The 16,568-nt window shown below is 44.2% G+C and overlaps 1 protein-coding gene across 10 annotated transcripts in view; it reads right to left on the bottom strand.

Moving 5' to 3' along the window:
* The window catches only part of CREB3L2 (cAMP responsive element binding protein 3 like 2), an 83,182-nt gene that overhangs the window by 14,913 nt on the left and 51,701 nt on the right, over positions 1–16,568 (bottom strand). For 6 of the 10 annotated variants that reach the window (XM_068945668.1, XM_068945701.1, XM_068945731.1 and 3 more), the window contains 6 exons: positions 7,870–8,036; positions 6,116–6,203; positions 4,161–4,342; positions 3,425–3,571; positions 1,674–1,732; positions 224–292 (listed from right to left, as the gene is read on the bottom strand). In XM_068945668.1, the coding sequence (XP_068801769.1) occupies positions 224–292; positions 1,674–1,732; positions 3,425–3,571; positions 4,161–4,342; positions 6,116–6,203; positions 7,870–8,036 (712 nt within the window). Of the gene's footprint in view, positions 1–223; positions 293–1,673; positions 1,733–3,424; positions 3,572–4,160; positions 4,343–6,115; positions 6,204–7,869; positions 8,037–13,183; positions 13,319–16,568 lie in introns of all 10 variants that reach the window. The other 4 variants (XM_068945679.1, XM_068945720.1, XM_068945751.1 and 1 more) reach the window with 2 other exon arrangements.

Raw genomic sequence — 16,568 nt, 5'->3', positions numbered from 1 at the left:
CTGTCAAGACAGTCTTTCTCTAACAAAAGACAGTTTAGAGAGTTGGGTTGCATTTTTTTTGTTGTCTACCACTAATCATTTTTTCTTGGGAAGTGGAAGAATCCAAAGAAAGGTGATAAGAGGTTTCTTGAGCACAACACATATTTCAAGTGAACTCTTAACTCTCACATTTTCATATTTCATTGTACTGTTACAGTTTTGCTTTATTCCCCTCACACTTTACCTGTTAGTATTCTCCAGGACTTCAACCTTCTTACGCAGCTCACTATTTTCATTTGAACAAGTCTCAACTCTGGAGACAGCATAAGGAAAAAAGAATGAATTTAAAATCAGATTATCTATTATACTTCAGAGATTGTAAAACAAACTGAACTCGTTTTCACAAAGACATCTATGGTCTTGCCTACAGTTAATGAAAAGCTACACCAATCAACTTTATTCAGATGCTTTAACCATACTTCATGGTGTAAATGACATTGCAAAAGATCCTACTAGTTGTACAGCATCTGCCTACAGTGCTCCGAACTACGTCCCAGTAGGTGTAATGCTTTCAGAATGGACTGTAACTACTTTTTGCCCCTTGGAATAGAAAGGGCAAAGACCTTGCTTGGATTTTCCCTGGGCATCAGGCCATGGGACAGGGACTTTAGAAGTCACAGAACATGCTACATGTATGCTGTTAGCAGGTATGTTGTGTAAGGGTATACCATATGTGCACTTCATTGTTAAGATGAGGAACCATGCAAGTTAACAAATGCAATGCTTCTGAAATTGGATCCTTTAATTTCAAGTTTACGGGGGTTAAAAAGCCAGAAGATTCATTTCCAAGAGAGTATTTTTCTTTTCCACAATGCCCTACCTAAAGGAGGTTACCACATGACATGCAAAAGAAGAGTTTCAAGTAAAAATATGGGACTTTTAAAATACGACCAGTCTGAATAGCTTCAAGAAAGAAAAAGGTAATAGGGAAATATCTTTGTTTTCTGTATGCGTACAGCAGAGCCCCACAAAAGTCTGAGAAAGTGAGGCTCTTTCATAAGGATATTAAGAAGAACAAAAGGAAATTATGTCGAGGTTATCACCAAAGATGGTACAAAGGGTTTAACAGATCCATCTGGTGAAGTGCATAAGAGGAAAAAAAAACAAACAAACAGAAAAACAACCTTGTTTCTTTGAAGAAATATTAATTTGAGCTATAAATCACTCACTTTGGAGGTTTGGGATCTTCTTGCTAAAGGAAGCTGATGGGTCACAGGCTGTTTTCCTTATTCCCGCTTATTCCCCCAGGACTTTTGACTCACCCACTTCCTATTTCTATCTCCACCTGAACTAACAAACAGAATGTATTCATTTGGAACCTACCCTTCCCTGGACATCGCCTGCCCACTAGGCCAACAACGTCACACGAGGCAAAGGCTAACAGCAGATGGGTCTTGCTTTGTTTAAGGTCTTTGCAGCACTTTAGCAATGTCTTTGAGTAGACATGGTTACATGTGCACCACCCCAGCGAGCGTATAAGCAGAAGCCAAAGGAAAAGCCTTTTCTCAGTCATAACCACGAGGTGGCAGCTGGCACTTTGTGCACGAAACAGCACTTTGTGCATCAACAGCTGGATCCCTTCCCATGCCAGCAACTGGTGTTATTGGCCCATTTGAAACAGGAAGGAGGCTTACTTTTTTTCCAGGCTGTCCATGTATTCTTTCTTTTTTCTTCTACTTTCCTGAGCAGAGATCTAAAGGAAAAATTAAAAAAAAAAAGGATGAAAAACACCAAATATTTGCATAGGAAAAAAAGGCAGCAGAGACAAATTAATAAACTGGTAAAAAGCCCTGATGTTGTTAGATTCAAGCCTCTGTGTTATTCTTATTTCTGTTCCTGGCAAGCAGAGCATTGACTTGGTCTGTTTCCACATCCTGAAGCAAGATTGCTCCTCTCAGTAACAAGAAAAAAATCATTCCCTGCTCTTACAGATCTTACCTTCAGCAGTAAACCAGATTCATCTGGAGAGAAGATCTTAGGACAAGTACTAAAAGAACTAGAATGAGATTCCAGAACAAAGCCCCGCATGTGGGACAGGAAAAAACCACGCATGGAGTAGAAAGCAGCTGTGTAAAAAAGGACCTGTGGGTCCTGATGGACAACATGCCAAACATGAGTCAGGAGTGTGGCTCCCATGGCAAAGGAGGTCAACATTATCCTGGGCTATTTTAGCAAGACCGTAGCCAGCAGATCAAGGAAGTGATCCTTCCCATCTATTCAGCAGTTGCAAGACCACGGCTGGGGTACTGCGTCCGGTTCTAGGCTCTGAAATAAATATTTTGGACACACTAGACACATCCAGAGGAGGGCAACTGCTGTAAGAAGTGTGCTGGAGCACACGACATGAGGAGAGGCTGAGAAAGCTGGATTTGTTCAGACTTAAGAGAAGGCTAAGGGGAGATTCTCCTGCCATCTTCAACTATCTATTACAAGACGGTAGTGAAGACGAAGCCAGTCTTCTCAGAGGGGCATAGCAATCAAACAAGAGGCATCAAATACAAGTTGCAACAAGGGAAAGTCCAATTAAAGAACATTTTTTTCACTGGTTGAATATGGAAACAAGCTGAGGACTCTCCACCCTTTGATGGACTTCACTGGGCAAGTCCCTTAGCAACTTGATCTAAGCTGACCCTGCTCTAGCAAGGGGTTGAACCAGATGACCTCCAGAGATCCCCTCCAGTCTAAAGGACTCCAGTTCCGTGAAAGTGGTAAAATGCATAAGGCTGCTTTCAAAAATTTTGGAAAATTACACTGCAGGAGCAAATTCTAATTCAGTGCAGGCAAACTTACATCTTTATCTGTAAAACCAACAGCTGAACGCGTTAACTTCAAAGATGTGCAAATGTCCATCAGAACACGTCAGCTGGCCAGGTCTGAAAAACTGTTTTCCTCCCCATCACTAGTTCTTCCTCATGTTGGAAGAAAGAGAAGACTCCTAAGGCATTTCAGAGCCTGGCATCTACCATCTATCTAAAGGTCATGGAACTTAGTAATCAAAACACTATGGCACAGAAGTACGTCAGATTTTAAACCTCAAACAATGGACAACACCTGCATTACCCTGGGAAGAAGGGAGAGGTCTTTGCCTGCCCTAAGGTAAAATATTACACTGTTTTTAAAATGGAGCCAGGCAACAGCGACTAAAGACCCTACTTTCTAAATACTCTGACGTTCGTGTGTTCAGGTAAATACCTAGACAGAAAGGCACTATCACAGGGATAGACAATTTGATGGATGTGTTTAGAAACAAAGGCAAACAGTTTTATTAAAAACCTTCTTACAGCATTCAGCAGTACTACACACCATTACTGCATAATTACCGCAGCATTTTTTAAATGAAATATGAGTAGATGCTGCCCAGCAAAGCTGCTAGACTAACATTTACCTTGTTCTTTATTTTCCTGCGGATTTTCTTCAGCACTTTTTCCTCTGCTTTTGTCAGGGGCAGTTTAGTAGGGATTGGGTACCCCTCTGCTATCAGCGTCCTCTTCTCCTCCTCTGTCAAGATGAGTGGGCCGGTCCCCTGTAATTTCTGCAAGTGTCATAGAAATGAAATAGTTGAACAGTAAGCGTACAGAGCCCTAGAGAGAAAGGTGTGAGGGAAGAGAGACAACAGCTCTCTTGCTTCAGAGGGGCTCTGCCTACTACCACAGTAGCTCCTTGCAGCTGGGGATGTATGGAAGGGTAAGACCTTTTAGATAGTTTGCTTTCAGAGACTGAATATTCGGGACAGGATTCCCTCAAAACAGTTGCTTTTGACCCAGGTCTGCACACGCTGAAGCCAACAATAAAACTCCCCTTGGTTCAAATAAGGAAGGAGACAAGTGAGAAGCACTACTGAAAAATCTCTCCTTAAAGGTCACCATTTGCTCACCAAGACAAAAGGACAGTAGGAAGGACGTCACGGATAGGAGACCCTAGGAGGGCTGGACCCTCATGCAAAACACAACCTATGATGAGAGAAGCCACAGAGCACTGTGCATTCCTGTCTCAACTTAAAGGAGAGGCACAGGCCACTTACTGTAGAAACAGAACAGATAAGTGAACAAGAATGACTGGATCTGGAGTTTTGCAGAGATTAAAAAAAAAAAAAAAAGCTGGAAAAAAACAGCCCAACTCACATGTGGTGCAGTCAGGAGAGGGGAATTAGAGAGCGCTGAAGCTGTACGTGATGTCACTTTAGCCGTAGCTTGTAGCTGGATTGGGCTTGAAGGAGGGAGAGACCTAGCTGGGCTCTGCCCACCCTCAGAGTCACTGCCATGGCTGCTGGGAGGGGTTGGAGGCAAATGCAGGGGATCCACTGCTGAATGGCAAGAGAGAAATACAACACGAGGTTTTGAGGTGCTGATTCAAACTTCCACTAGAGCCACCACCACCACCCAGCTCCCAGAACTAGGACAGTCTGCTAAAAGACAGATCAAGTGGTAACTCCAAAGGTTCTCAGAGCACACAGGTCTCCAAGCAAGAAATAAAAAGCAGCAGCGATCTTTAGGTTCAATAGGCAGAGCAGAGCTCTGTGCATCTGCTACAGTCATTTCTCTCTTTCTGAGCTTCTTCTCAAACGCTTTGAGGGGGAAGTGCAACTCTCCAGTACCAGTTCCCTACTCCTAGGAAACAGCGTTGGCAGAGAGGACTCTGAGCCAGTGTGCTTCATCTCCAAAACCAGTGGTCTCTTCTGATTTTGCTATGAATTAAACAAGCAGTTTTTGAGAGTGCGCATCATGTGCTAGATGCTAGGTCATGAAAGAAATACTCTGCCTCCCAAAGACCTGACAGATTGGCATGACTGGGAAGTAGTAACTACCCAGGGACAGTGAAGGCTTTAATGTGCTGATGGAGCAGGTGCAGCATAGGTCACCAGTCACAGGAACTGCTCTCATATTGTGCTATCCAGTGCCCTTGCACTTGCAGGCAGAAGAACCTATGCTAGAATTTGCAACTCGATAGCTGCTTATGACCGAACAGGCTTAGACCAAGAGAAACAGTGCAATGTCTCACCTACTCATATTACTTGGGCAACTAAGCAGATGTCCAAAACTAAGTCATTATTTCGCTGAGATAAATTTACAGCAATCACAAACGGGAGGAGGAAGATGCAGGGCTGGATTTGCTACCTTCCACTCCTTTTATGCATTGGGAATTTGAGTTGCAAAGATCAAATGGGTGGTGGGGGAGGAAAGAAGAAAAATAGTAACAAAAAAGCTATTTTACATGAGCTCCTTTTGGTTTAGCATCTTAACTCTAGCAGTTACCAGAAGATGATACAAACTAATAAGACAAAAAGGCCCGTAATGCCACAAATTGAGCAATCCTATCTAAGCCCTAGGTCCAGGTAACTCCTCCCTTTTCTCACCTTCTAAGCCATTTGCTTCCTTCCCTAGAGCAGTTCTACTTAACTACGTAAATAAATCCATTAACAAAACCTCAGGTGTTCCTAACTGAGATGCTGCAGTTATATTCTCAAACTTCAGCCAAAATATTTGGTTCTTTCAAACTCTTCCTGGGTTAACTGATTATGTGCCACCAAACTGTGGACAGGGATCATCTCCCCTCCTCCCTCATGTGTACGTTACCTAGTCCAAAAGGACCCATATGGTTCTTAAAAACTCCACTAAAACAAACAGATCTGTTTTTTAGCATATTAACTTTTAGTTTCATACAAACTCACATCCTTGCTTCCCTATCACAGGACAAAGTGGTTAAAACAGAAAAGTTTCTAATTGTGCTCTTCGTAATTTCTATCCCTCATTAAAGTCCCCATAAATTGATCTCTTTTCTAGCCTAAATAATCCCATACTTTAAGGATTCAAGCACCCTCCAGCAACTGTACAATCGTTAATAAGTAACAGACAAAAAAGGGATCATTTTCTTTGTGATGAACAAGAAAGAAAAATGTATAAGTGGGTCAGACAGAGGCTGGTTTCTTTAGCAGCCTGAGTTAAATCCCTAGAAGGCAAGAGTTTCAGCCTAAAGATTAACGTGGAGAACAAGGAAGCCAAATATTTAATCAGAGTAAGGTATGTTCATTCTGCATTCTGGTCATCTCTGGTGCATCTTGGGTTGGTAATTAACAGACCTTCCTTAGAAGACAGGTTCAGGAACTGATCCACTTCATGTGGCTCCAATTTAATCTCTGGAAGAACTTTCTGGCTCAGTGGTTTCATCTAGAAAAAGAAAAATTAACAGACTAAGAACCGAGAGCACACATCTTAAAACCTTAAGAGAACGATACAGGGACGACTTCTCCATAAATGGAGAGATTTCCTTCTCCTCCTGCTCTGCTTCAAGCAAAACTTTCACTGCTTCTCCACACAATTTGCTAAGCCAGGCTAGAGAGAATGCTGCCCTGACTACTCTTGCTGTGGCTTTTCTTACTACTATATTTAGCTAAATAAAAGATTATGCCTCAGAGATGACATTTCAGTCTGAAAGCTAGCATGCAACCCACTCAAATTACTTCTCTTAGCAACAGAGCTGCCGCTAGGATCTGCCGGACCACCTGGTCGGTTCGAGCAGAGACAGAATGCTCTTTGCAATGGGGGAGAAACAGTAGCCACCAGGGGCAGGAGTGGAGGGCTGCATCGCCATCGCTGAATATAGAGAGAGCTGTCACCTGGGAGTGAGATCAAGATGCCTGTCACTAACCACTGGATTATCAGACCTAAGTTTAATAACCAGTATGGGGGAACAGGAATAGGGACTGCCACAGCTGACCAAACTTCGGAGGACAACTGGCTTGCCCTGTTAACAGGCCTGCAGTGCCAGGTTGCCAAGCCCTCAGCCAGGGTTTGCCTTGCTCCCGAATGCTGCAATCCCAGGCCCGATAAAGTCAGTCTAGCATCAGCATGCTCGGTGCAGCCAAAATCTCTCATAATAGCCTGTCTATATAATCCATGTAATGGCAATGAGCCACCAGTTACTCACTCCCAAGACACCCTCTTTACATCTCAAGCTATTGCAAGATCACGCACTGGGGAGAGCATATTCAGACTACAAGAGGATTATGGGAAAGTCATGTTTCAGTTTTCAGTTTCTCATGGAATGATTTCTGTTGCACATATTTCTGATCCACAACCAACTGGGAATGTTTATTGACAACACAGCCTAACTCCACCCCAACTGGCCTGATATCATACCCTGGGGACTGAGAACAGTCACACTTTTTTCTTCCACTGATGGGGAGCTCTGGGTAGCCGTCAGCTGCTGCAGTTTATTCTCTTTAGCCCAAACACATTCAAACCAAGCCCTTGTGAAAGCTCACTGGCTGCTCCAGCTGTGGTCAGAAAGGCATCACAAATGTTCCTTATTAGGCAGTTTGGTTTGGAAGCAGCAGCAGTTCAAAACGTCAGAACTTGATAGATCTGGCAAAAGTGACTTCTAGTAGACAAACAGGGAAACTCTCCAGTCATTTCAAATGAGAAGTCTCGTTCTGATGGGGGCAGGCACAGCAGCACTACAGCAACTTATTATGCAAGACATTTAGCTTGTCACAAACTCGGTAGGACAAATGGGTTAGTCAGTCCAGGGGTTCATTAGAGACTGTTTAAATGTTTTTAGAAACACACGAGCCTCAGGCTTTGGCACCGTCTAGCACTACAGAGAAAGCTGTGCATCCAGCAATTAGTATTTGAATATACAGACTTGTCTTTTGAAAATAAGCTCTTACAGCAGCAGTGGGACATCAGCAAACATTAAGAAATGCTAAAACAGACGGCAGCGGGCACCCTGAATTGACAAGCATTGGCACCAAGGAGGCTACACTGGTATGCTGAGGCTTAGCAGAATCTGTGTCTAATTGTGCAGGGAGGAGAACAGAAAGTCTGCAAGTACCATGGCATCAGTCTGTAGCTCAGGTTGTTCCCCCTCCAGCAGTGTGGCCGTGATAGTGAGACTGACAGAGGGAGTAAGGCCTGCTGTCTCGCATAACGCTGGCTCAGTCTTTATTGCAGCTGGAGTCAGCTCGGTACCCAAACACCATTCCTCATTTTCCAGATCACCTGCCAGGAAAGGAAATTCGACACCAAGTGTTTAGATCAGAGACAGACAGAATACTAATGAAAATAATGTCATCCCTCCTTCAGAGAAGGGAAACAAACACAGAAGGTATTTCAGTCCATCAGCAAAACACTGTCCTTACTATCCAGCCCTCAGTCAATGCTGACAACTGTGCCATTTCAGAGCTGTAACCTAATCCTAGCCCCAGGACACAGTGAGGAGCAGTGAGGAAAGACACAGAGCACTAATCACTGCAAATTGATTGCCAAAAGCTGCTAACACGTAGCAGAACAAGACTAAACAAGCCACCGGGTAAAGCAGCCTGGGAGCCATGTTCTATACACATTAATACCTGCTGACTCAGTTTTATTCCTCCTTGTAGAGGTAGCGTATAGCCAGACTTCTGCTCCTTCTGTTGCTTGCAACCATCAAATAGCTGGAGAGGTTAATTATACTTTTTAAGAACAAAGAGAATTTTTCACTCTCTCAAATTCAAGGCATTTCCCCCAAGGATTCATTTAGTAAGTATTAAAGAAGGTAATGGCTTTGAGAATTTCATAGGAGCACCAGTGTCATGGTGATCATGCGAATTTCCTCCCCAGAGCATCTGGGAGTCACAGCACAGGATGCAGATTTTGACTGGCAGCAATGAAACATGCATCATGTGCTAGGAGAATTGTCCTGAGGCCCCATGTATTGCAATCACTAATCAGCAGAAAGCCATGCAGCTTTTCACTGGACAAAGATGAAGCCTTTGCCTTGCACCTTGCAGAACTGGAACAACGAAGGTACAATAAGCTGTTTGCTCCCAATTTGCATTCATCAAATAGCCACTGAGGAGACAGATGTTTGGCTTGCCCAAGAGGGTGATACTCTCCTAGGCCTAAAGTATGACAGAAGAACAAGAACTCGGAAGGATTCAATGTTTAAAATGGCTCCACAAGGTTACTAACCTGCCTGTTTTTTACTACGCAGATGCACAGATGAGTTTTGGCTGTTGCAAATCTGCCTTAAAAAAAAAAATCTAGGCCCATTGCTAAAGTTCAGTAGTATAAGGCCTTCTTTTCTCTTGCACGAGAGTACCCTACACCAGCTTTACGGCATTCCAGTGGTGAACACCACAACCCTCTGCCATGCCTTGGTAGTAGCTGTGAGAGGCATGTCCCATAGGTCAAGCAGTTGCAATCCAAGCACAAACATACATAAAGTGAAGAGTGCTGATCACTTCCAGTGCTCTCTCCTACCTTCATACGTGGTATTTACTTCCTATATGCAATGAAAGCAGAGAGCAAGCACATCCACAAATGCGAGCGAGGCCAGTGCATGGCAACACAGCCTTGAACTAACTGCAGGCCGCATCAGCACCGTGGGAGGCAGTGTGCAGAATCGCCTCACCCAGCACTGAAATGCGGGGCCACAAACAGTCTGGAAGAGTGATTAAGGACCCTTGCACACCTGACTGCATCGAGATGGTGAGATGTTACCAGAGTTCAGCTGCAAACGGGTAACCAAAGCAAGAACAAGCTGACAGCCCCTGCGTTTCTGTTGTCTGTTGCTGCTAAGACCACACGCACATAGTGCGCACAGGCACTGGCTAAGGGCTGAGCGACGGGAAGAAGGAAGAAGTATGGACATCTCCAGTGCTAGTAATTACTTTGTGGTGGGACCTAACCAACACTGCTGGCAAGGAAAGAGGTAATTTGAGCAAAGACACACCAAGGAATTAAAAATGAAAATATATATCCTGTAATCAGAAGCTTCAGAACAGCAAGCCCAGCTCTGCCAAGGGAAGTGACTGCACAGCAAGGGCTAAACACCATACTTAAGTTTCAGGAGGGCTTACTCCTTACTCCAAGCTTTCTGGGAAACACAGAAATACAAAAATAGAACTATTTACCAAAAAAAGAGGTAGCATTGTCTAAATATTAGCTCAGGAGAGAGGACACTGCTCTCTTTCAACCCTCCCTGTCCCTCTCAAACAGATGAATGCAGTTCCCTCCCTACTGACTGCAACGAAATATTCATCAGATCGGTGGACTCCCTCTAGTTTGCTATGTGTAGATCATTCAGATAAGACCTTTAAAGTGGTATCTTTGCCTGGAAACCCAGAATCCCTTGGCAATGCAACTTTCAAAAGTTTGTTTGGATAACTTCTGCCAAAACCTCCCCCGCACTGTGTTGTGCCGTGCCTCCGCTTGTTGCTTCCCTCCCCTCTGGGCTGAGCTATATTGTGGTGGTGCTATCATTTGTAATCTACTTGAGACTCCCTTTGGGAGGGAAGGCTCCACACAAATGAGAGTTATCAAGCAAACCAAGTAATCACCCTTGAACTTTCCAAAATTTGTATCATTATACAAGTGCAACAGAAAGCTAGTCGTGGGTGCCCAGCAAAACAGGGTATGTCCTCTAAAGCTGTGTTTTGGGATGTTTATCATCTCCAATCCCCAGACTCACAAGGGTTCAACTGCTAGAACAGAGGAGGATATCCTGGCCTTCAACCGATCACTTTTCTCCACTGGAAGGTGACTTTGTTGACTACCCTGACGTCTCTGCCATCACCACTTTTTATCTGCACGCAGTATTTGGAGTTATTCTAGACATTATAGCCAGTCTAACCAGTTCATGGGGTTATGGATGGTTTTAGAGACAGTGACATCCTATATTTAACACTGAGATTACTTTGAAGAACTGCACCTAGCTCTTTTTTTGACATTGCCCCTTATACACGCATGCTGACAGCTGTCATTCCAGATGAACAACCCTGTGAAAAGAAGGGACGGAGCGACACATTGGGTGACTCTCACCTTAATACTCTCATCTCCCTGTCTTTCCCAAGCCAGTGGTACACATTCACTGTCATGGTCAAAGCTGCACAACAATACTCTTTCCTTTGATGCATTCAAGTTTCTGAAGTCACCGGGGATCTCTCCTATCCAAGAGAGCTACAAGGACATTTCCCACTCTCCTTCCTGCTCTTCCTGAGCCCATTGACGTTATTTTAAAGTTATTTTTAATTTATTCTTATAATGGCCTGTAGGAGCCTTAGTCCACTGTGTCAGGCACTGTACTAGCACAATAAAGTGGCAGCCCTTGCCCCAAAACCCTAAGGCTGCACAAAACCAGGCATGCTCAGGCAGATAGGGGAAGGAAAAACAAACAAACAAAAACCCCACACAGAGGCAACTACAGAATACTGGTCTTACCAACAGGCATAGCATATCCTTTAGGACAACAGTATTTCTGATGGAGGGGTCTGAGTAAGAACAACGAGACAGGTTTTATGGAAGGAGGAGAACAAGCAAGAAGGTGCACACAAAATACTAAAATGAAAGGCAGTGGGAGTTGGCCCAAAAGGCCCAATGAAGAAGAGAGGTGACTTCTCCAAACCAAATGAGATATGACACGGAAAGAGTAGGGTCTAGAAATCAAAGGCAAGTAGTTTATAATTGACATGATTCAAGAGGAACAGCGGGAGGATTGAGACCGAGTCCAAAACAACAGGGTAAAAAAGTGACCTTGGTGACTGTATTCTAGACAGATATGAATAGGACAATATTATATTGCCAAGGTCAGACAAAATACATTGCAAATGATTCAGATATAAGAAAAGAAAGCCTAAACAAGAGGTCACCTTGGCTGTTACAAAATAAATAAATAAATCAAATCAATCAATGACTTCTCAGGCTTTGAAACCCTGACTCCAAAGTTCACTGTTATACAAATGATACCAGCTCTAGCCCTCTTCCCCAGTCAAAATTTCCTGTGAACGTCAGAGCTGTATTATGCAACAACACTTCAAATAAGAAATACTACCCCTTCACCTACCCTTTCGCAGGTCCACAAATAGTGGGCATTTTGGGACATGGAATATGTCACTGAAGCAGTCCACACAGTACTTAACATAATCTTGGCTAAAGCTTTTACGTACAACGCACCAGCACTGTTAAACTGTACATACAAATTACGCTAACTGAACGTTAGCACTTCAAAGCACCCAGGCATTAAGAAATACCTGCAAAGGTTTAATTCAGTGTACTTTTGCACATTATATACACCTAAAAAATGAGGCTGTCTTAATTGTTCATGCAATTTGTATGCAGAACGTGTACCTCGCCTAACATGCAGCACGCATGGGGTTCCCTCCACCAAGTACCTAGACCATGTTCTGATATTCGCCTTGCCTCATTTCTTCTTTACTATACACAATTCAAATTCTGCTCCTACAGAGCTAATTCCCTGCTAGTGCAGGATCAAAATGCTTCACCAATGGGAATAAATTTCTTTCCACAGCGCTCCTGGGGATTCGAGCGAGCCATGGAGAGATTAAGGCCAAAAGGTATCCTGTAACTTAGAACAGCCAGCTGGAAACGTCTGGAATTGGATGTTTCAGACGATCTAGCACTGCTGCTATACTTTACATTGTCAAAACATAGTTTGCTTTGAGTTCAAGTGCAGCTGTGAGAGTCTAGCACTTCTGCAAGTCAAACCTCAGGATTTCAAATCAAGCATCCAAAAATACAATTCATCACGACAACAGAGGGTTTGTGATACACGCATCTAAGATTTTCTGTGGCCAAGAGCAAAATTGCATTTCTTTGAATAGCTTTGCAAGCTACTTTTGACATTAAACTTGCCTCACTTCTCTACTCTCGCTTAGCATTTCCACCTTCTTTCCACCTGAAATTGGAGGGGGAGGCATAACAAAAAACAGTAAACCACATTCGGTATTTTCATGCTTTGCTAAAAAGGTATTTATCAGGCCCATTTCTGTGAAAATCAGTCAAAACTGTCCCCTGGCGCTCTCAGGTAACTGCCAGGTGTTCAAGTAAGAAGCCAGCTTTCTTCCTTCTCTCAGACCAAAGGCTGTGGTATAAACTGAGTAATGATAACCCAGAGAAAGGGTCAGAACTAAGCTCAGATTTACTTAAAAGGCTGCAAGAGCCTACCAAATTATGGCAGAACTGTTATCTATTTCTGTGTTCATTACAAACCACTTATATATATATCTTAAACTGTCCCCTATGGGTGCAGCTTTCTGGGATACTCATATTTCTCTGAAGAATTGCAACATTTTGCTTTTTTCCTCGTTTCATACAATACTATAGGAAAGCAGGGAAGGAAAAGGGGAAAATAAAGCTGAAATGCTTACTTAATCTGACAGTTTGCTTCATACTGTCCAAGTTCCCAACTGGTGTCGCTTTTAAATTATTTACTTCTACCAAACATTATGCTTTGCTTTTCCAAGACCAATTCTGCAATCCCACCCAAGATACCACCTCTCTTCCTGAAAAAAAAAAAAAAAAAGGAAAAATTTTTCCAATGTTGATCGACTTTCATTCTCTTTTATAGATGCACTGAGGAGCAGAGCTTACGAAATATCTAAAAAGATCTCCCTTACGCAGCTCAGCCTTATTCATTAAAGAACTGAAAAGACGCACTTTTTGCACAGACAGCCAATTTACATCAGCGACTTGCTGCGTATATTTAAACCAGTGAAATTAGAGATGCACTCTACATCTTTTTCTCCCCCTCTCCCAAGTAGAGAGAATGCAACCATGTGGAGACAAGGTGACTTTCACCTTTCTTTTCCCACAATACAAAGAAAGATAGCACCACTAAGCAAGCCAACCCACATGAAGGATGTGCCACTGAACATATTCTTGAAATGGGAAAAAAACCCCAAACCAAAATAAAACAACAAAAAAACAACCCACCCCACCACGCCAGATTATAATCACACGGAAAACAGATGTACGCAGTGCATGTCATTGGAAATAAGCCTGCAAGTATAACTTATAAAAGCATTCAGGGGTATCTTCATCTCACCATAGACCCAGAGCGCCCTGCACTGGGCCTGTACAGAATGAAAAGACAGTCCTTGCCCCTGCAAAGCCCACTGTCCAAGCAGCAGATAAAGCAGATAGCTAGAGAAAATAAAAAACAGATCAAACAGATAGCTAGAGAAAGACAAAACAGGGACCCTAAGGAGGCAACAAGAGACTACTAGTCCTAGTGGCATGCAGAGGTATGAGAAGAGTCATCTCTGGACAGGGTACTTCAAGAACATCCCTAATGATTCCAACTCTCCATCAGCCAAGCATATCTAAATAATCTGCCTCTTCAGCTACATCATGGATTTTAAAAACAGGGCTCCTTTCGCTCCGTGACGGACCCTGTACTGCCACTGTCAACTGCTGGGCTGGGACACACAACCCACAGGGCTTGTCTGCCAGAGATCATCTTTCCATCAGCGCTTAAAACCATCTGCACAGCCAACTTTCCCTCCACCTCTAATCCCAGGCCGTGACAGCCCCGCGGCCACTTTCTGGACAGCCGCACCACGTGCGACGGTAGGCAGGCTCAGGCTCTGCTCGTCCCGTTGTCAATGAGACGCTTTGAATCGGTAGACGGCACTTCAACTCGCAAAGGCCCACGTTTGCAAAGCTGCGCTTTGGACAAGCCCTCGGCCCTTGCCTGGACCCTACCTTTGAGGTCACTGCCCCTCACGCAGCTGGTGGCACGATCCAAGGGCACCCACTAGGGCTACAGCGCACAGAAACAGAGCCGCAAACCGGCAACCGACTAACAGCAAGAGGGAAACACCTCCGGGAAGAGGCTCACAACTTTGGTGCGGGTGAGCCCGTTTCTTGCTCACCCTGTTGGAAGAAACATCCCGCTATGGGTCGAAAAAGAGTCTCCGCTCTCTTAAAGATTAGGGGCACGGCGCTGGACGTGCCACTCGCGGTAAAGTACGACGTCCTCAGCTCAGCAGCCTGAGCCTTCTCCAGCCCCTGAAAGGCGAGTTGGCCATTTCTGGAGAAATAACCATCTCCCTGTCTCCCCACCGGGTCTTGCACGGTCCCCAGCGCCCAGCTCCGCGCTCGCTGGCCTCACGTAACACCCGCGGGCAGACAGAGGCCCCCTTTATCAGGCCTGAAACGTTAACCTCCGCCGCCACCCCACCTCTCCTCCTCGAGGTGAGAGAGCCTGCATTCATCGACAAACAGTTTCTTTTTACAGCTTTCCAGATGGCATTCCCCCCCCGTCCCCGCACGCGCACGCGCTCCCACCGCCACCACCGCAAATAACGAAACCCAAGCCGTCGAAACAGGCTTGACAAAGAGCGTACTGTTCGGCTACCAAACACTGGGGTCCTTTTTAAACTGCCAGGAAGGGAAAATTAAATAAAGGGGAAAAGATGAGTGACAGTGATATACAGCCATCACAACATGCACCAGAAGTAGCCTTCCTTCTGACAAAGGGTCGCCAGTCGTACCTGCAATTCCTCTTTTAGCGGCACGGAATCCACCTAAAACTATTTTTATCGTTATCATCAAAGGTAGCGAGATAGGAACAGGGAAACATTGTTCCCCCCACACCTAACTGAGGTAGACTCCATGCCCTCTTTCTGTGGAGAGTTTGACAGTATTTTTCACTTCATCTTCTCACATGAACCCCGCTCGGAAACGTCACAGGCTCCCAGGCTCCCGTTTAGCCATTCTTCAGCCTGAGACTTTACCCAAGTGCAGCTGTCAGCTAGGATAAAACTCCTCGATGTTTTTAATTATTTTTCTTGGGGCGGTGGGGAAGGGAGAAAAAAGAAAGTGATTTTTATAGCATCATCTTTTACATACGCAAGAGTCGCATGCTGAAATAGAAGCAAGCCCTCATGCTTCAGTCACAGAACTGACGTTTCAAAAAGGACCTTTCATTGCCTCTATAGATTAGCTGATGTCTGACAAGAAACTATTCAGAGAACCAAAAACCACCATAAAAGAGGAGAAATTCGGGCCTTCCAATCACTGCAACTCATATGTAGGCTTCCCACTCTCTTTTCCAAGCTAAGTACAGTTCGTACCGACAGGGAGGTCAGTTTATAAAGAAAAAAGAAAGAGCATTTGATATAGGGGCAAGAGGCACCGAGGTGTTAAATTCGATTTACAGCCTTAACGCTTGAGACTATAAAAAGCCCTGTAAAAGGTTATGATTTTTTTTAAAGACATGTGAAAATTATCCACAGAAGCATTATGCTCAAATAAAAAGGCTCTCTCTCACCCGCCTGAATTTTTCTTCCCGCGCCCCACGTGGGTGCTGCGAAGACCTAGCCGTATTACAGCTGCAATCAGGCTTTGACGCACATTGAAAGGACTTGATGCTCACGGCAGATAACTAAGTGCACACGAACTCTCAGTGCAACATTACAGCTAAAAGTGAATGAGATCACTGGCTCCCGAAACAGCAGAACGGAAGTGGGAGGAGTATTCCTCCAATATTCATCATTAGGGGAACTATTCCTGGGAAATCAGCTCCTGTGTTGACTCCCCACAAGGTTTTGAGAGGGGTTAGAAAGGAAATGCAAGAATACCTTGGTGTCTAGAAGGGATGCCATACAAGGAAACACCAAAGAACTGCAGTTCATTTAAGCTGTATCCGAGCAGAAATCAAGAGGGAACTTAATCATAACCTACAAATACCTGGGGAAAGAGTTTCTGAGAGCAGATGGCTCCTCACTGCAGCGGGAAAAAAGCCATTAA

Source organism: Struthio camelus, chromosome 1 (assembly GCF_040807025.1).
Source record: "Struthio camelus isolate bStrCam1 chromosome 1, bStrCam1.hap1, whole genome shotgun sequence".
Taxonomy (NCBI): domain Eukaryota; kingdom Metazoa; phylum Chordata; class Aves; order Struthioniformes; family Struthionidae; genus Struthio; species Struthio camelus.
This window is presented reverse-complemented; position numbering and strand designations above follow the sequence as displayed.